The sequence below is a fragment of the Ranitomeya variabilis genome, chromosome 1 (assembly GCF_051348905.1).
Source record: "Ranitomeya variabilis isolate aRanVar5 chromosome 1, aRanVar5.hap1, whole genome shotgun sequence".
Lineage (NCBI taxonomy): Eukaryota > Metazoa > Chordata > Amphibia > Anura > Dendrobatidae > Ranitomeya > Ranitomeya variabilis.
Window position 1 is genome coordinate 24,269,463 of NC_135232.1, and position 18,860 is coordinate 24,288,322.

General features: G+C 55.9%; 1 protein-coding gene across 2 annotated transcripts in view; it reads left to right on the forward strand.

The window, feature by feature from the left end:
• MAP3K1 (mitogen-activated protein kinase kinase kinase 1) overlaps positions 1-18,358 on the forward strand; it is a 34,020-nt gene extending 15,662 nt beyond the window's left edge. The window contains exons 2-20 of one of the 2 annotated variants that reach the window (XM_077281398.1): positions 3,162-3,312; positions 3,588-3,782; positions 4,053-4,253; positions 7,797-7,913; positions 8,711-8,859; positions 9,847-9,968; positions 11,143-11,224; positions 11,309-11,504; positions 11,620-11,904; positions 11,981-12,102; positions 12,187-12,278; positions 12,500-12,689; positions 12,927-14,187; positions 14,549-14,701; positions 14,979-15,141; positions 15,226-15,357; positions 15,469-15,611; positions 15,692-15,823; positions 15,933-18,358. In XM_077281398.1, coding sequence (XP_077137513.1) covers positions 3,162-3,312; positions 3,588-3,782; positions 4,053-4,253; positions 7,797-7,913; positions 8,711-8,859; positions 9,847-9,968; positions 11,143-11,224; positions 11,309-11,504; positions 11,620-11,904; positions 11,981-12,102; positions 12,187-12,278; positions 12,500-12,689; positions 12,927-14,187; positions 14,549-14,701; positions 14,979-15,141; positions 15,226-15,357; positions 15,469-15,611; positions 15,692-15,823; positions 15,933-16,082 — 4,036 coding nt within the window. In that variant the 3' untranslated portion in view covers positions 16,083-18,358. The remainder of the gene's footprint in view (positions 1-3,161; positions 3,313-3,587; positions 3,783-4,052; positions 4,254-7,796; positions 7,914-8,710; positions 8,860-9,846; positions 9,969-11,142; positions 11,225-11,308; positions 11,505-11,619; positions 11,905-11,980; positions 12,103-12,186; positions 12,279-12,499; positions 12,690-12,926; positions 14,188-14,548; positions 14,702-14,978; positions 15,142-15,225; positions 15,358-15,468; positions 15,612-15,691; positions 15,824-15,932) is intronic. The other variant, XM_077281399.1, reaches the window with a different exon arrangement.
• Positions 18,359-18,860: the final 502 nt, after the last annotated feature.

Here is an 18,860-nt window from a genome sequence, read left to right on the forward strand (position 1 = left end):
GTGCGTGTGTGTGCGCCCCGTTCGGCAGGCTGGCGTGCGTGTGTGTGCGCCCCGTTCGGCAGGCTGGCGTGTGTGTGCGCCCCGTTCGGCAGGCTGGCGTGCGTGTGCGCCCCGTTTGGCAGGCTTGCTTGCGTGCGTGTGCGCCCCGTTTGGCAGGCTTGCGTGCGTGTGCGCCCCGTTTGGCAGGCGTGCGTGCGTGTGCGCCCCGTTTGGCAGGCGTGCGTGCGTGTGCGCCCCGTTTGGCAGGCGTGCGTGCGTGTGCGCCCCGTTTGGCAGGCGTGCGTGCGTCCCGTTTGGCAGGCGTGCGTGCGCCCCGTTTGGCAGGCGTGCGTGCGCCCCGTTTGGCAGGCGTGCGTGCGCCCCGTTTGGCAGGCGTGCGTGCGCCCCGTTTGGCAGGCGTGCGTGCGTGTGCGCCCCGTTTGGCAGGCGTGCGTGCGTGTGCGCCCCGTTTGGCAGGCGTGCGTGCGTGTGCGCCCCGTTTGGCAGGCGTGCGTGCGTGTGCGCCCCGTTTGGCAGGCGTGCGTGCGTGTGCGCCCCGTTTGGCAGGCGTGCGTGCGTGTGCGCCCCGTTTGGCAGGCGTGCGTGCGTGTGCGCCCCGTTTGGCAGGCGTGCGTGCGTGTGCGCCCCGTTTGGCAGGCGTGCGTGCGTGTGCGCCCCGTTTGGCAGGCGTGCGTGCGTGTGCGCCCCGTTTGGCAGGCGTGCGTGCGTGTGCGCCCCGTTTGGCAGGCGTGCGTGCGTGTGCGCCCCGTTTGGCTGGCGTGCGTGCGTGTGCGCCCCGTTTGGCAGGCGTGCGTGCGTGTGCGCCCCGTTCGGCAGGCTCTGTGCGCCCCACTTGCTGTGTGTACCCCCTTCCCCCTCGGCTATTCGGCCTAGTCTGTGGCTCTCAGAATAGATGCCTTTGCTCAGCCTGGCTGTCATGTGTCACATCGTGTCAGTGTATCGGTGCGGCCGGAGGCCTGACTTTCATGTGTGACTGCTGGCCGTCCATCCCTCGCCCCAGTTCCCCCACCTCCGGCGGCCTCCGCTGTGCGCGGCTCTGCAGCACTTCCTTTTCTTGTGTTGCGCTGACAGGATCTGTGCAGCTGTCTCCTCGCTGTGTTTTCTCTGTGCAGGAAGTCTGAACAAGAAAGGAAAACAATGTCTTAAAAAAGAAAAAAGGAAGCGGCGCGGCCATCTATTTCACTTTTTATAACTGTTAACCCCTGCACTGCTGCTCCTTCTGCCCGCAGCATGAAATGCGTCGTTACCGCCATGTCACCAGGGATCTGACTAATGCAGAGCGACACAACGTCCCCCGCGGCTCAGGGAAAGCATCTGACCATTACACAACTCTGCAGCTAATCTGGATTATGGCCATTAAGTGCAGGCAGCGCAGTGACTGCAGGGGAAAGGCAAAGGGACGACCTTAGGGCCGCAGCCACACACCGGACTTCGGTAGAGTTTAACTCTTTATCTGCAGCCGGGATGAACACACAGTTTTATATATTGAAATCTCAGCACCAGAGCGTTTAGCCCTGGACGGGAGTCTCCATTGTTATTATTGTGCATGGAGTTCCTCAGTTATTCCTCCTGGAAATGTATCACAGCTAAAAGTCTCCTGCCCATTGTGACACCGGACAGTCAGAGCAGACAGTGCAAGGAGACTGGTAATGCCCAGCGGTCAATCAGTTATGTCTTCAGGGGACATAACGGAGGAAGAGCACGAAAAGATGCTCCAGAATTTGCTGAAACCGGCGGCAGTGGAGACATGTGCTCTGTAACCCTACATAGCCGGGAAGTGCACCCATCCCCGAGGCGCAGACCAGTGTGCTCCCGGGGCGCAGACCAGTGTGCTCCCGGGGCGCAGACCAGTGTGCTCCCGGGGCGCAGACCAGTGTGCTCCCGGGGCGCAGACCAGTGTGCTCCCGGGGCGCAGACCAGTGTGCTCCCGGGGCGCAGACCAGTGTGCTCCCGGGGCGCAGACCAGTGTGCTCCCGGGGCGCAGACCAGTGTGCTCCCGGGGCGCAGACCAGTGTGCTCCCGGGGCGCAGACCAGTGTGCTCCCGGGGCGCAGACCAGTGTGCTCCCGGGGCGCAGACCAGTGTGCTCCCGGGGCGCAGACCAGTGTGCTCCCGGGGCGCAGACCAGTGTGCTCCCGGGGCGCAGACCAGTGTGCTCCCGGGGCGCAGACCAGTGCGCTCCCGGGGCGCAGACCAGTGTGCTCCCGGGGCGCAGACCAGTGTGCTCCCGGGGCGCAGACCAGTGTGCTCCCGGGGCGCAGACCAGTGCTCCCTATCCAGTTCCTCGTCCCAGTTTATTGATAGGGATTTTCTAAGGATTTCTGTCTCTCCAGGGCGATGGTGTTCAGGGGCCGCTGGCCATATGCTGCATCTTCTCCGTGCTGCTCCCATTGTGCGTGTTGCTCTTTTTACACCCCCTGAAGATGTATCGGGCACATACTTGGGTGCTCAATAGACTCACTGTTTGTCAGCGCAGCACACCCTGCAGTGCTCAGCGGTGGGGGTGTCCCGGACAGGGTAGGGGGCTGCGGTGCAGCGCTTCTGCTTAGCTGAATAGATGTGTTTATCTTTCCTGGGAAAGCTGGGTGATCCGCAGTGGATGTGGCTTGTCTGAATGAGAGCTAATACTGCCGCTCCTGTCTGCAGGTTTTGGCCGGTACTGCCGCTATATTCACTTTATAGGCGCACAACTGTAATACCCCACACTAAGAAAGTGTCCGTGCCTGGGAGGCCGTGGACTCCGGAATGGCAGAAAGAGCTGTTTGGCTGCAGCGTGTCGCCCCTCGGAGGGGCTGCAGCGTCTCGTCGCCTGTGTTTTCTGGCCGCTGGATCTGGTTATGGATGTGACAAGTTTGGGTTTTGCGCTCTGACTCTTCTATAAAGACTTTCTGGAAGGTTTTACCAAGTCTCTGCAGATTGAGCCGCGTCCGTATATTTGGAAAAGTTATTGATTTCTCTGGCGCTCGGTCTCCTCCGCTTCTCTGCGATGCCCGCGGCACCTCTGCTCTAAAAAGCAAATGTTTGGTCGCGCTGCAGACGTGCCGCTCCGGCCACTAGGCAATAATCTCCCAGTAATGTGAGGCGGTGGAGGAGCCGGGCGCTGTGTGCTGCACGGGACGTCCTGAGTAGTCACTTCTCCCTGTGTTTTATTTCTTCCTGCAGCCGTGACATGGAGAATAAAGAAACACTCAGGGGGCTGCAGAAAATGGATGACCGCCCGGAGGAGCGCATGATCAGGGAAAAACTCAAGGCCACGTGTATGCCAGCCTGGAAGCACGAATGGCTGGAGAGGAGGAGCAGGCGAGGCCCCGTGGTAAGTGCCCTCTGGGGTCGGGAGTGCGCAGGCGAGGGCAAAAGTCAGAACTAAAAGCACTTTACTTTCCCAATCTCCTGCCGCTTCCTTGGTCTCCTGCTGATCTTGCTTTTACCCGGCTTCCATTGATGACATGTCGGGTGGGAATAGCGGCCATCCAGGAGACCAGGGAAGGTCCAGGGTTTTTGCAAATTTCCCCTGCGTATTTTTGCTGCAGCGTTACCCTGTAAGAACCCGTCCTCATTTCTGTATTTTGTTTCCTTGCACGTTTGCAGGTTGTAAAGCCAATCCCCGTGAAAGCTGATGGCTCGGAGGCTTCCAAATCGGACTCGTCTGTGGAGGGGACGGTAAATGGGACCGCACAGACGGTGAAGGGCAGGCGCAGTCCGTCCCCCAGCAGCTCCTCCAGTTCTTCAAAGTCGAAGCCGGAGTCTCCGGGAGTGCGGCGGAGAGGAGTGTCTCCGGTCCCTGTAAGTTCCTCCACACTTTGTACCTCCATGTAGACTATTGCAGATGTCATAGTGGCTACTGAGGGTCTCGTGGGGTCTCGCCGTAACCTATTATTGGTGATGACCCCATGTAGATGATCAATCACACATCATGTACAGTGCATTGTCCAAATCTCCATGATCCCTTTAAGCTGGAAAGGAAATAGTTATAACCACAGTTTTGTGGCACTAATGAGCCTGGTGGCGGCTCTACACTCAGAGCCGTGGAAATATCTTGTGTGTTTTCCCCAGTTTCAGAGCGGCAGGGTTACGCCGCCCCGGAGGGCTCCTTCTCCCGATGGCTTCTCGCCGTACAGCCCAGAGGAAACCAGTCGACGCGTCAACAAAGTGATGCGAGCGCGGCTGTATTTACTGCAGCAGATTGGACCCAATTCCTTTCTGATTGGAGGCGACAGCCCCGATAATAAGTACAGAGTGTTCATCGGACCCCAGGTTTGTGTGTCGCTTTATCATTGTTGCCATTTGTGGAAAGTTATAGAACTGACGGTGGAGATGTGAGCGGTGTACGATATAGAAGTGTTACACGTGCACTACTGTTATCAGACGGCAAAACATTACCCTCTGTCTCCACATAGGAAATGGTTAATGCAAATCCTAAACTCCAATGGCGCATGCTCCAGCTCATGGGCCTGACATGCATCTGCTGCACTTAATGCTTAACTTAGCCCTCCTCCTCCGGGCTTCCCACTGATCCTCCTCCTCCTCCTCCTCCTCTGGGCTTCCCACTGATCCTCCTCCCTCTCCTCCTCCAGGCTTCCCACTGATCCTCCTCCTCCTCCAGGCTTCCCACTGATCCTCCTCCTCCTCCAGGCTTCCCACTGATCCTCCTCCTCCAGGCTTCCCACTGATCCTCCTCCTCCTCCAGGCTTCCCACTGATCCTCCTCCTCCTCCTCCAGGCTTCCCACTGATCCTCCTCCTCCTCCTCCAGGCTTCCCACTGATCCTCCTCCTCCTCCTCCAGGCTTCCCACTGATCCTCCTCCTCCTCCTCCAGGCTTCCCACTGATCCTCCTCCTCCAGGCTTCCCACTGATCCTCCTCCTCCTCCTCCAGGCTTCCCACTGATCCTCCTCCTCCTCCAGGCTTCCCACTGATCCTCCTCCTCCTCCAGGCTTCCCACTGATCCTCCTCCTCCAGGCTTCCCACTGATCCTCCTCCTCCTCCTCCAGGCTTCCCACTGATCCTCCTCCTCCTCCAGGCTTCCCACTGATCCTCCTCCTCCTCCAGGCTTCCCACTGATCCTCCTCCTCCTCCAGGCTTCCCACTGATCCTCCTCCAGGCTTCCCACTGATCCTCCTCCTCCTCCAGGCTTCCCACTGATCCTCCTCCTCCTCCAGGCTTCCCACTGATCCTCCTCCCCCTCCAGGCTTCCCACTGATCCTCCTCCCCCTCCAGGCTTCCCACTGATCCTCCTCCTCCAGGCTTCCCACTGATCCTCCTCCTCCAGGCTTCCCACTGATCCTCCTCCTCCTCCAGGCTTCCCACTGATCCTCCTCCTCCTCCAGGCTTCCCACTGATCCTCCTCCTCCTCCAGGCTTCCCACTGATCCTCCTCCTCCTCCAGGCTTCCCACTGATCCTCCTCCTCCAGGCTTCCCACTGATCCTCCTCCTCCAGGCTTCCCACTGATCCTCCTCCTCCAGGCTTCCCACTGATCCTCCTCCAGGCTGATCCTCCTCCTCCTCCAGGCTCCCCACTGATCCTCCTCCCCCTCCAGGCTTCCCACTGATCCTCCTCCCCCTCCAGGCTTCCCACTGATCTTCCCCCCCCCCCCCCTCCTGCAGGCTTTTCACTGACCCCCCCCCCCCCCTCCTGCAGGCTTTTCACTGACACCCCCCCCTCCTCCAGGCTTTTCACTGACCCCCCCCCCTCCAGGCTTCCCACTGATCTCCCCCCCCCCCCCTCCATGCTTCCCACTGATCTCCCCCCCCCCTCCTGCAGGCTTTTCACTGACCCCCCCCCCCCCCCCCCTCCTCCAGCCTTTTCACTGACCCCCCCCCTCCTCCAGGCTTCCCACTGACCCCCCCCCCCCCCCCCCCCCCTCCTCCTCCAGGCTTCCCACTGATCCTCCTCCCCCTCCAGGCTTCCCACTGATCCTCCTCCCCCTCCAGGCTTCCCACTGATCTTCCCCCCCCCCCCCTCCTGCAGGCTTTTCACTGACCCCCCCCCCCCCCTCCTCCAGGCTTTTCACTGACACCCCCCCTCCTCCTCCAGGCTTTTCACTGACCCCCCCCCCCCTCCAGGCTTCCCACTGATCTCCCCCCCCCCCCTCCATGCTTCCCACTGATCTCCCCCCCCCCTCCTGCAGGCTTTTCACTGACCCCCCCCCCCCCCTCCTCCAGCCTTTTCACTGACCCCCCCCCTCCTCCAGGCTTCCCACTGACCCCCACCCCCCTCCTCCTCCAGGCTTCCCACTGACCCCCCCCCCCCTCCTCCTCCAGGCTTCCCACTGATCCCCCCCCCTCCATCTCCAGGCTTGCCACTGACCCCCCCCTCCTCCTCCAGGCTTCCCACTGACCCCCCCCCCCCCCCTCCTCCAGGCTTCCCACTGATCCCCCCCCCCCCCTCCTCCTCCAGGCTTCCCACTGACCCCCTCCTTCTCCAGGCTTCCCACTGACCCCCCCCCCTCCTCCTCCAGGCTTCCCACTGATCCCCCCCTCCTCCTCCAGGCTTCCCACTGATCCCCCCCCCCCTCCTCCAGGCTTCCCACTGACCCTCCCCCCCCCTCCTTCTCCAGGCTTCCCACTGACCCCCCCCCCCCCCTTCTCCAGGCTTCCCACTGCCCCCCCCTCCTCCTCCAGGCTTCCCACTGATCTCCCCCCCCTCCTCCAGGCTTGCCACTGACCCCCCCCCCCCCTCCTTCTCCAGGCTTCCAACTGACCCCCTCCTCCTCCAGGCTTCCCACTGATCCCCCCTCCTCCTCCAGGCTTCCCACTGATCCCCCCTCCTCCTCCAGGCTTCCCACTGATCCCCCCTCCTCCTCCAGGCTTCCCACTGACACCCCCCCCCCCCCTCCAGGCTTCCCACTGATATCCCCCCCCCCTCCTCCAGGCTTCCCACTGACACCCCCCCCCCCCTCCAGGCTTCCCACTGATATCCCCCCCCCCCTCCTCCAGGCTTCCCACTGACCCCCCCCCCCCCCCCTCCTCCAGGCTTCCCACTGACCCCCCCCCCCCCTCCTTCTGCAGGCTTCCCACTGACCCCCCCCCCCCCCTCCTCCTCCTGGCTTCCCACTGACCCCCCCCCCCCCCCCCCCCCCCTCCAGGCTTCCCACTGATCCTCCTCCTCCTGCAGGCCTCCCACTCATTCTCTTCTCCTCCCTTCTGAGTTAATTGGATGGCGGAAGTTTTTCTCCCCTAGCACTCGGGAGATCCTGGAACCTTAGTGGCAGCGACACCATTTCCTGCCGGGATGTGGCGGCGATGTCGCGATATTTGGCCATGCTCTGTTGTCACGGGGTATCCCCGGCTGGTTCTGCGCACAGATGCGGCTCTGGTGGTTTTTCTTTTCCCTTGTGAGTCGTCTGTTGATGTTTTGTCTGATCGTTATGTGCTTCATCAACTCGTGGGAAAACCAATGTGTGCACACAGCGATTGCCCAGCGGGCAGCACCGGCACCCGATCTCCTGTACTCGCCTCATAGGACCCGGCCCCCAATGCCAGCTGTGCCTGGCGGCTGTGTGCCCGTCTGATCTGCGGGTGCGGGCGGACCACCTGTCCTGACTCGTTCAGGGTTTGTGTCTTGTAATGGAGGCACGGTGATAATGGACGGTCGTGACTACATGTCATGGGGCAGACACACGCCCGGTATAAGCCCGTCGTCACCCGTGGGGATTCCTGGCTGGGATAACTGCGCCATGCAGAGCAGCGCTACGTGCATTAGACATGCTGTGACGGTGACGCAGGTGTGCGCCCTGTTTTCCCGATGTGCTCCATTATATCCCCCAGGATGACCTATAATTGCGGCTTCTCTCTTGCAGACCTGCAGCTGCGGCCGAGGCACGTTCTGCATCCATCTCCTCTTCGTCATGCTGCGAGTCTTTCAGCTGGAGCCCTCCGATACGATGCTGTGGAGGAAAACCCTGAAGAACTTTGAAGTACGCAGCTCCTCTGCTCATTGTTTCAAGGAAATGATTGTATTGTAATTATCCTCCCCTCCCCCGTCCTGCGCTGAATAGGAAGGGAGAGCTGGGAACTGGGGGCATAATTACTCCGCAGGCTGTAAAATGAGCTTCACATGGAGCTAGAGCACAGATTCTGGAGGGATGTACAGTCCGAAAGTTATAGCCCACGGCTAAGGACGAGCGCTAGACGCTCCATGTGCCGCCATGTGGTGCAGTAGATTTCAGAGAGCCTTCCCTAGAAGCGACGTGATATGGGGGTAGACGGCACAGTTTATACATACAGATGCCGTGCGGCCCCTTGTGCTTCTCCGGCCCGTGTACTGTGCAGCTGTCCTAGAACAAGTGGCCCACCGCCGGAGACTCTGCCGATCCTTCCACAAAGGGATGGGCATCCTGCCAGAGAAAAACTGCAAATGGCTGACTAATAAGTGGTAGCATATCTGAAAAAATTACTTTCCATTGGGAAATTTTTTTTAAAGGGGTTAGTCCACTCTTGTACGTTCATGGGCTATCCACAGAATCTTATGGAGACCAGAAAGGGATACTCCATACTGTCCTGTTAGCACAGCGACGGTTTCTCCGGCTCTGCTGCATCGTCTCCAGGTTTCCACCCTGCACAGATTCCGTGTTCCCCTTGTTGCAGTATCGTGCTCATTTTCACCTTCTTCTCATATTTCAGCCGCTCCATCAGATTTTCCTCGCCGAGCATCGTACAATCTTCATGGTTATTTTCGTTTATTTTTTTTTTTTGTTACTTTCTTTTTCGTCAGGTTGAAAGTTTGTTCCAGAAATATCACAGTAGACGTAGCTCCAGGATCAAAGCTCCATCTCGTAACACCATCCAGAAGTTTGTGTCACGCATGTCCAACTCTCATACATTATCCTCATCCACCACCTCCACCTCTAGCTCAGATACCAGGTTTGTACCAGGCGGAGCGCCCCCCGCAGTCACGGGGATGATTGTCTGCACCCTGTGTGATGGGATTACTTGTGTCTGCGCTCATCTGATCTCAGAAGAATTCATTACAAGACATCTTTCCTTTATTAGACTCCTTTTATTTCGAGACCCTCAAAGTTAGGGGTTTTCCATTTTCAGGAAAGTGGCTCTAGTCTAATACCACCGCCGGCCCTCGCCCCTTCCCTGGGCCTTGTCGCCGGCCCTCGCCCCTTCCCTGGGCCTTGTCGCCGGCCCTCGCCCCTTCCCTGGGCCTTGTCGCCGGCCCTCGCCCCTTCCCTGATCATGGTGTTGAGAGCGCGGACCACCACTGTAGCCAATCACTGAGCTCAGCGGCTTGTGCTGAAAACGCCAGGACCTTAGCAGCAGCAGGGAGGCAGCACAGGAACCAGGGAAAGTCAAGGACCTGCTCAGTTTTAGGTGGTTGAGGTCCACTTTCCTGAAAGTGTAAATTCCCATTTAATACCGCGCAACTCCATTTCTTTAAGGGGCAGGTAATGAGTATTGATCACTGATGGGCTAAGTAATAAGACCTGTATCGATCACATGGGCAGAGGTCCCGTGTTCCCTGTCGGGATTTAGCGGTGGCCACGCCTGCACTGTGCTGCTCATACACATAGATCTACCGTTTTGTGCCTGCAGCTCCTTTACAGATGTGTCTCCATGGTAACAGACAACAAGCCCAGTGTAGTCTGACTCTGCTTTTATGTTGCTCTCTACTAGGATGGTAAGACATTAAGACCGATGAATTGGTGACTGCAGGATCAGACTACATAGGGTTTGTTGTCTGTTACCATGGAGACACACAGCTCTGCAGAAAAGCTGTAGACAAAAAAGTGCACCTTCCATTAGGATGTGTGACTTCTGCTGTAGGTTGTGATAGGATTTGCCTCTTCTGCCCCCATCTTATCGCACCGTTTTTTTCACACTCCTCATTTGTTTTATCTTCAGCATAAAGGATGAAGATGAGCAGATGTGTCCGATCTGTTTGCTGGGGATGCTGGACGAGGAGAGCCTGACCGTATGTGAAGAAGGCTGCAGAAACAAGCTCCACCACCACTGCATGTCCATCTGTACGTCACCGGCCCCTGTGCATGACACTGAGGCACACACACCAGACTGCACCGTGCACCCCCCAGGGGCGGCAGGATAGGGAGACCGCCAGGCGTTTCATTAATCGAACACCCGCTTCATTGTAAAACAAGTTTCCACCTTTTTAACAGCAGGAGTTTAACCAACTCAATGATTCTGGATCCTCTGCAGCGACCGGATTCCATCAGGACAGTGTGTAGTCACCACTAGGGGGAGCTCCGCTGCATACACTGAACTCGGAGCGGTAGTCTCCCCCTAGTGGTGGCTGCAGGCATGAAACTGGCCCTGCAGGAGATCCTGTGTCAGGGAAAGCTCTCGCTGCTAAAGGCATATAATGGGAAACAAATCCGCACAGAACTGACACAAACACATTAATGAAGCAAGTAATATGGAGTTGTTATAAATAAACACATGCGCTCAAGGGGACCGGGCTGCTGGGATTTATCTGCTGATAAAAGCCACAAATATTGCACATTGCTCGTGTATCGCCCACTTATACTGCAGCGCTGCATAGAGGCGACGTGTAATCTGCGTGCAGACAGCGCCATCTAGTGGCCACATTCATCATCGCTCCTGAATCATTCTTAGGTTAGCGACGTGGTGGGAATGAATGAGCGCAGGCAGACTGCAGGCTACGGAGACCGTTACTACAGTAATGATGGGAAGCGTCCTCCCGCTGGTTCCTGCACCATCACATTCACGATTAATACCTTTGCAATTTTAACACCTTGACAACTCAGCCATTTCTCATGTATTTTTTCCCCTGTTTTAAAAGCCATAACTTTTATTTTTCTGGCTCCGTACAAGGGGCTTGTTTTGGGGGACAGTTTATGGTTATGAAAGATGCAGTTTACTGAAAAAAGGGAGGAGGAATCCAAGTCGTGGCAGCAGCCGTTTCGTTGGGTTTTGTTATTGCGACGCTCATTTTGTATACAGCACAAACGACCCATGTCCTGCTTTACCCCCTCAGCATAAGCCTTTAACATTGCTTCAGTTTCCTGCCGTAAAACTCAAATCCACGGATAAACGACCCTATTTGCTACAGATGATTAGTTCCTTTAGTGACCAGCGTGAGGCGCTCTCGAGCTGAGCAGAGCTGCTGGTAATATGGCGGCATTGGGCTCTTACTTAGGACGTTCTTGTCTCTACTTTTAGGGGCAGAGGAATGCCGGAGAAACCGCGAGCCTCTCATCTGCCCCCTCTGCCGCTCCAAATGGCGATCTCAGGACTTCTACAGGTCAGTGGTCATTTCAGGGGTCGCCCTCGTCCCTGGGGATCCGGGCTGCCGGCATTGTGGCTGACATTTTGTTCTGTCTGTTAGCAGTCACGACCTGCCGGGGCCTGTGGATTCTCCCCCCATCCTCCGCGCTGCGCAGCAGCCGCCCCTCCAGCAGCAGCCGACGACGCCGACAGCTGGATCCCAAAGACGATCCCAGGATCCCAATCTAAACCTCACTCATTATGGCGTGCAGCAGATTCCTGCCTCTTACAAGAGCATGGCCGAGCCGTGGATCCAGGTACCGCGTCTGCCCTCTTATAGGGAAAATGCCCCATTTTGGCTCCATCGTTGAATTGGTTGTGGAGCCGGAGAGAGGCATTAACCCCTTATCAGAAAATGATTTTTCCATGCAGGTTTTTGGCATGGAGCTGGTCGGCTGCTTGTTCTCCCGGAACTGGAATATCCGAGAAATGGCGCTGAGGCGGCTGTCGCATGATGTCAGTGGGGCCCTGCTGTTGGCGAACGGTGAAGGCACTGGAACATCCGGCACTGGCAGCACTCCGGGCAGCTCCGCGCCGCACCCTGCCGGCGGCTCATCTCAGTCCAGTATCTCAGGGGACGTGGTGGTGGAGGCGTGCTGCAGCGTGCTGTCCATGGTGTGCGGAGACCCCGTCTACAAAGTCTACGTCGCTGCTTTAGTAAGTCTCCTACGTGAGCGTCCGTGCGTTTTTCTCCCACTTTACGTCCAGCTAACCCAGACTGTCCCGTCTGTAGAAAACCTTACGGGCCATGTTGGTGTACACTCCCTGCCACACCGCGGTGGAACGTCAGAAGCTGCAGCGACTTCTCAACCCCGTGGTGGAAACCATTTTGGTGAAGTGTGCCGATGCCAACAGGTGCTGTAGAGCAAGGAGCGCTGGTATTCATGGAGGACGGGTGACGGATCTCATATACTGACACCATGTGTTCTTCTCTTGCAGCCGCACCAGTCAGCTGTCTGTGTCCACCCTGCTGGAGCTATGCAAAGGACAAGCCGGAGAGCTGGCGGTGGGGAGAGAAATCCTCAAGTCAGGTCAGTAACGATCCACACTCGTGGGTAAAGGTGCATTCACATGATGTGGAAATCACGACAAAGCCTCGCAGTATGTGAGCCCACCCTGATGAGGGGAATCTGACCCTAGTGCTGTGTACGGGCTCATTACCATTGGATGGTAGACACAATGGTGCACACGTCTTGGCGGGTCGTAACGTTATCGGAACCGCTCTAACCTGTCACTTTCCCCTGGGTTTTAGGCTCCATCGGCATCGGGGGTGTGGAGTACGTGCTGACCTGTATCCTGGCCACCCAGCCGGAGTCCAACAACTGGCAAGCGTTACTGGGCCGCTTGTGTCTCATCGACCGGCTGCTGCTGGAATTTCCTGCTGAATTTTACCCCCACATCATCAGTGGAGACATCGTCCAGGCGGACGCCGCGGTGGAGAGGTAACTGGGGCGTATGCTCATGTGTATCACACATTCTATGGGATGCAAGGTCACCCGGGCCCAAAGGCTTATGGAACACCATTTTCCAATGCGGTCCAGGAGTTTTATGTTCTATGGAACATCACCAGTCTCCATTGGACCCACATGAGGGCAGGAGGTCGGCGGCGCCACGTTAGGTAACCGTATTAATGGGGAGTTTGTGTCCGTGCGGCACTGACGCCTTTATTTCTCTTGTAGGTACAGGAACCTGCTGTCCTTGCTGAATTTCGCATTGCAGTCCATTGACAATTCACATTCGATGGTTGGAAAACTGTCACGCCGAGTGTTCCTGAGTGCCGCACGGATGGTGGCCCGAGTCCCCCATGTGTACGTCAAGCTGCTGGACATGTTAAGCGCCACGAGCTCCACACATTACAGCCGCATGCGGAGGCGGTTAATGGCCATCGCTGAAGAAATGGACATAGTTGAAGTCATTCAGCAGGGACTGGAAGATGCACAAGCCTTCGAAAGCCGGCGGGAAGCTTTTTTGCAGCCACCGGCCCCCGCAAACTCCCCCGTCTCCTCACAAAGTAACTCCCCAGAACATACTATGCAGCTATCAGGGAAGGACGTTGGTGTCTCAAAAGCGGCTTGCAGCCCAGTGGACTTGGCTGAGACCCTAGAAGTTCTGTCCCTGGCGCCTCCACTGTCCACTGCACCAACCGAACAACCAAAGCCTACCATCCAGACGAAACGCAGACCACTCAGTCAATGCTTGAACTCTCCCTCCTCCTCTCAGCCCCATTCCTTATTCCAAACGTTGCCTTCCCCTTCCTCCACCCCATCAGGGACAGCTGGCCCTGTCTCGGATGCCACCAAACCCAAACCTCAGGGATTTGCTCCCTGTAAGCTTTCCTCCGCTTCCCCTCAGACTCAGAGGAAATTCTCTCTTCAGATTCAGAAGCATGCAGGGGCTAAAGAACCTGAAAAACTCTCGCCCGTGTTAACCCAAGCTAGACCATTGCCATCTCCTCAAATACACAGGCCAAAACCATCCCGGCCCACGCCGGGGGACATGGGCAAAGCCGGAGAATCTCCGAAAGGAAACTTGACTCTGGAGCTAAATGCCTCCCACTGTGATAATGGGGGTAGTAGTACCAACGCTGTTATACCGAGTGACGACACGGTGTTCACCCCCGTAGAGGAGAAGGGCCGCCTGGATGCCAACACCGAGCTCAACTCCAGCATGGAAGACTTGCTGGAAGCCTCCATGCCAGCGTGCGACAGCACCGTCACCTTCAAGTCCGAGGTGGCCGTCCTGTCGCCGGAGCGTGCGGAGATCGATAACACGTACAAGGAGGACGTCAGCCATAATCAGAAGTGCAAAGAGAAGATGGAAGCCGAGGAGGAGGAGGCGCTGGCCATAGCTCTGGCCATGTCTGCTTCTCAGGACGCCCTGCCGGTCATCCCACAGCTACAGGTGGAGAACGGGGAGGACATCATCATCATCCAGCAGGATGTAAGTGATCAGCACTGCCGGGGGGTGGTACATGTTGGGGGTCCAGCTCCCTCGCCACATGGGGTCCTGTCCAGGTCTCTTTCTTCTAGCTCTGGGAATGTCTGCATTCAGGTCTCGGCTGGAAGAGAACAAGTGTGGGAGCAGCAAGTGACCATATTGTCCTCCTGTTCTGGAACGGAATCTGTTATGAAGCTTCAGTTTGTGACTTGTGCGGAGACCTCACGGCGGTTTAGGATTTTTCTGTTGCTTTGTGAATTCTCTTATAATAGAAGTCCTGATCCCTCTGGTACCACGAACGCCGGCCGGTCACAATATTTCACAGCTGCGACCAGAACCCAACATTGTGCTCTTCTCCTCACAGACCCCGGAGACGCTGCCCGGACATACCAAAGCAAAGAACCACTATCGGGAGGAGGTGGAATGGCTGAAGGGGCAGCAGATCGGACTGGGAGCCTTCTCCTCCTGTTACCAGGCCCAGGACGTCGGAACCGGCACCTTGATGGCTGTTAAGCAGGTGAGACTGCGCCCGGTGTATCAGTGGCTAACATGACGGCTCATGTCCCGGGTGATGGGGCAGCTCTGATCGTGGAGGGTCATGTTCTGTGCCTATTGGGTCTACGGCTGCTCACTTATGGTCATGTTTGCTGTACTTGAAGATGGCAGGGTTTGATCACTAGGAATCAATCACCTTTGGGTTGGGGGTCCTGCATAGATCTAAGTGAACCAAAAGCCCATGGGATGGGACTGGCCGGCCCTCCGGCATCATTGTACCGCTCTTCTGCCTCCTGCAGGTCACATACGTCAGGAATACGTCCACCGAGCAAGAAGAAGTGGTGGAGGCTCTGCGCGAGGAGATCCGCATGATGGGTCACCTCTGTCACCCCAATATCATCCGGATGTTGGGGGCCACCTGTGAGAAGAACAACTACAACCTGTTTGTGGAGTGGATGGCCGGTAAGGAGGGTCCTGGCGCCCCGCGGGCGGCTCATCCTGCTGTGATCCCGGAGTTTTTCCTGACGGTCTTCTTCTTTTTTCCAGGTGGCTCTGTCGCTCATCTGCTGAGCAAATATGGAGCCTTCAAGGAATCTGTGATCATCAACTACACAGAGCAGCTGCTGCGAGGCCTGGCATATCTGCACGAGAACCAGATCATCCACCGAGACATTAAAGGTAACGTGTTGATGTACAATGGGGGTTGTAGTCCACAATTTAGCATGTGTACCCCATGACTAGAGATGTCCCCCGCTGACCACCGCCCGCCATCTGCTTGGTTTTTTGCAGGCGCCAATCTACTGATTGACAGCACTGGACAGCGGCTGCGCATCGCTGATTTTGGAGCAGCCGCCAGACTGGCCTCGAAGGGCACAGGCGCTGGAGAATTTCAGGGCCAGCTGTTGGGGACCATCGCATTTATGGCACCAGAGGTACGGGCGCGACGTTGGCATGGTGCGATTACAGGGTCGTCAGTGACGGCACCATCTCATCATGTAATGTCTGTGTCCAGGTGCTGCGGGGGCAGCAGTACGGGAGGAGCTGTGACGTCTGGAGCGTCGGCTGCAGCATCATCGAGATGTCCTGCGCCAAACCTCCGTGGAACGCAGAGAAGCACTCCAACCACCTCGCCCTCATCTTCAAGGTAAGGAGTTGGGGTCCCCAGCTTCTTGTATGGTTGTACCCCACACATGCCCTCTCCACGAACACACAGATGCGGAGCTCACGGTTTTATGTATTTACTTTGCATTTAGATTGCGAGTGCGACCACCGCCCCGACCATCCCGGCTCATCTCTCACCCGGTTTACGGGATGTGACCCTCCGATGTCTGGAGCTTCAACCTCAGGACCGGCCTCCATCCAGAGAACTACTGAAACACCCGGTCTTCAGGACGAAGTGGTAGAGAAGCCGAGAGGCCATCGTCTTCCACGTGCTACTGACCCCGCGGGGGGCACATGACCCCGCACCGGCCCCGCCGCAGACCGTACCTGTGCACCATGCAGCCGTGCCTCAGTACCGGGTGACCTCGGGCCGGAGGCCGGGCTCAGTTCCAAAAATGAGGCCGTCGTCTTCCTGTTTATTTATTTTACGTGAGATTTGCGTCTCTTGGAGCGAGCGTCCGATGGCGGCGGAATCCTGGAGTGACGGCGTGCGGCCATAGAGACGACTGCAATGTGTAAATACTGTCTACACTGTACAACCCCCGACAACTTGACACCCCGTGTTCTACATCTATAGATCAGGAGCTGACGGCATTTCATGTTTTGTTGGGGGAGTTTTTAATCATTTTTTGTTTTTTTACTTTTTAATATATTTCCCTCTGAGAAGAGCAACCTGGAAATTACAAATCAGGTTTTCATCCTTACAGTCTTAAACCCCCATGCTTTACACTGCAGCTCATCTTATTCAAGTTGGCGCCGCCCCGTAGGATGAACCATCATCTGATCTGTCTTCTCTCGGCCCAGTGACATGCTATCCCCTACTGGTGAAGTGTGGTACTACACAGCAGCTATTTCTTCTTACAGAACTGTCGTCCATATGCCCAATTAGTCATAAAGGGGTGGGTTTCATATGACAGCCCTTTATGAATTCGCTGTGAAGTCATATTATTCAAAATACATCTCCGGTGAGGGACATTGGCTGTTCCTGTGTCTGTCCCCCATGCTTTACTGTGCAGGCTCCTGTGTATGAGACCTTCGTTCCTGGAGAGGTACATGGCACCACGTAGAGGGAGCTGGTCCCAAGACATGCTGTACATTACCTTGCCTCTCTGCGCTGCACAGACTTGTTTAGGGGGCGTTCGTTTCCAGGTTGCTCTGCAGAACGGGACCCTTGGTGCACATCTCCTTCCTGTTGTCGTGTCTTGGTTAGGACGGGTCTTTCGGGTGACTCTTCTTCTAGCACGGATCGGTCTCAAACCAAATCACAATGATTGAGTTGACTACGATCTGTTATGCCTTTAATTTGCCAACTTGCTGGTTTCCTTCTGTAACACACGAGGATCACAACGTGAAATTTCAGAAAAAGGCACCTCCTTGGCCACAGGTTGTACCTGGTGTCGCGGGGGGGGCCTGGTCTCCCACTGTCGCGGGGGGGCCTGGTCTCCCTGAGTGTGGGGAAGGGCAAGGCAGCGCTCCGCTGGTGGGCTGCACGGTGCCCTTTCGGCATCACTCACGTGTACTACTGAAGGAAATCAGCCGCCCGGCAATCGTCATTCCAATCAATCCAATGATTTTAACTCCTTGGAAGCCAGGTGAGGTTGTTGCACAACGAAAAAGAAATCCAGAACTTCTGGAACTCAGGATCAGCTCTCGATAAGCTACTGTCCGTCTCAGCCGCCGCTGCCGAGAGCGCGCTGAAAGTGGCGTCAATGTGAATTTTCGTGACACCGGACATTCCTTTTCGTGCGACAGACAAGCAAATTCCAAAGAGTTAAAGTGACTGTTCCTTAATGTGAAGTCTCGTAGCTCTGACTGTCTCGTACTTGATTCCTATATATATATATATATATATATATATATATATTATGGTCTTGCACTCTTTCCAATGTACTGGAAGTTGGATCGTTGTGGCCGCTGCCCCTCCCCGCCCGAATCAGTATTACCCCCTAGCTCTCCGCTCCTCCAGGGCTTGTGCTTCGTTTCCTCGCTTGCCACCATTGTGGTTGCGTTTTTTGTTTTTTATTTTATGCAGATTTTTGGTGTAACCTTCTCTCCTTTTGGATCAAAGCTGGACTGCGACCGGTGCCGGGCGGAGATTAATGTTACTGGTACTTGTGAGTCTGTACATAGCGCTCCTGCTCCGTTTGATTTCAGCCTCTACTACCTCAGGTCTCCTATAGATTTTCTTCTACCAAAGTTTTGACTATTTTTTTTTTTTTTTTTTTTTTTTTTTGCTGTATGACTGATTCCTAAGACTTCCAGGGCTCAAGGGCTAAAAAAATGAAAAAAAAAAAAAAAATTGTCTCTTAGCACCTTACCTGTGCGAGCGAAATGTTGCCGAAATCTCTGGGTTAAGATGAAAAAAAGTTTTAAATTTGGCTTCAATGTATCCAATGTTATTTTAAATATATCGAGATATTTTAATTATTAAAGGTTTTTAACCCTTGAAGCGATTTTCTAGCATTTGTACGGATTTCTGGCGTTCTTGTCTTTATAGTAAATAAAAGTTTTGAAGAAACGTCTGCGAGTCGTCTGTGCGCGCAGCGGCGGCCGAGCGTCGGATATAGCGGAGCCCTTCAATGTCTACAGCGACAGGACAGAGACCCCCACAGATCTGATTTTGATGCCCTATGCTAAGGATAAGTCATCAGTCTCATGAGGGTGAACAACCCCTTTAAATCGCAAGGGGTAATGAGTGTGTTCTCAATGTTTGGAGGTTTCTGTGGAGAAGCTGCAGCCGAGGGTCTCTCCATTCGGATCTGCTCCACAAATTACACATGGCCATAGACTCCCCCCCCCCCCCCACTCACGTGTCTCACATCTTCAGCACCGTGCGGTGTGAAAAAGCCGAAGCACAGAGAGTCTGTTCTTCACCGCTATCTATAAAATGCTTTATGAATGTCCCCCACATTCTACACAACAGTTGCCTGTCTGAGGGGTGAAAAGCGGCTTGTCTTGAGTTACTTACTGTGTAAAATCAACTGATCTGCACGAAGCCGCCGACGGAAGAAACGAATCCA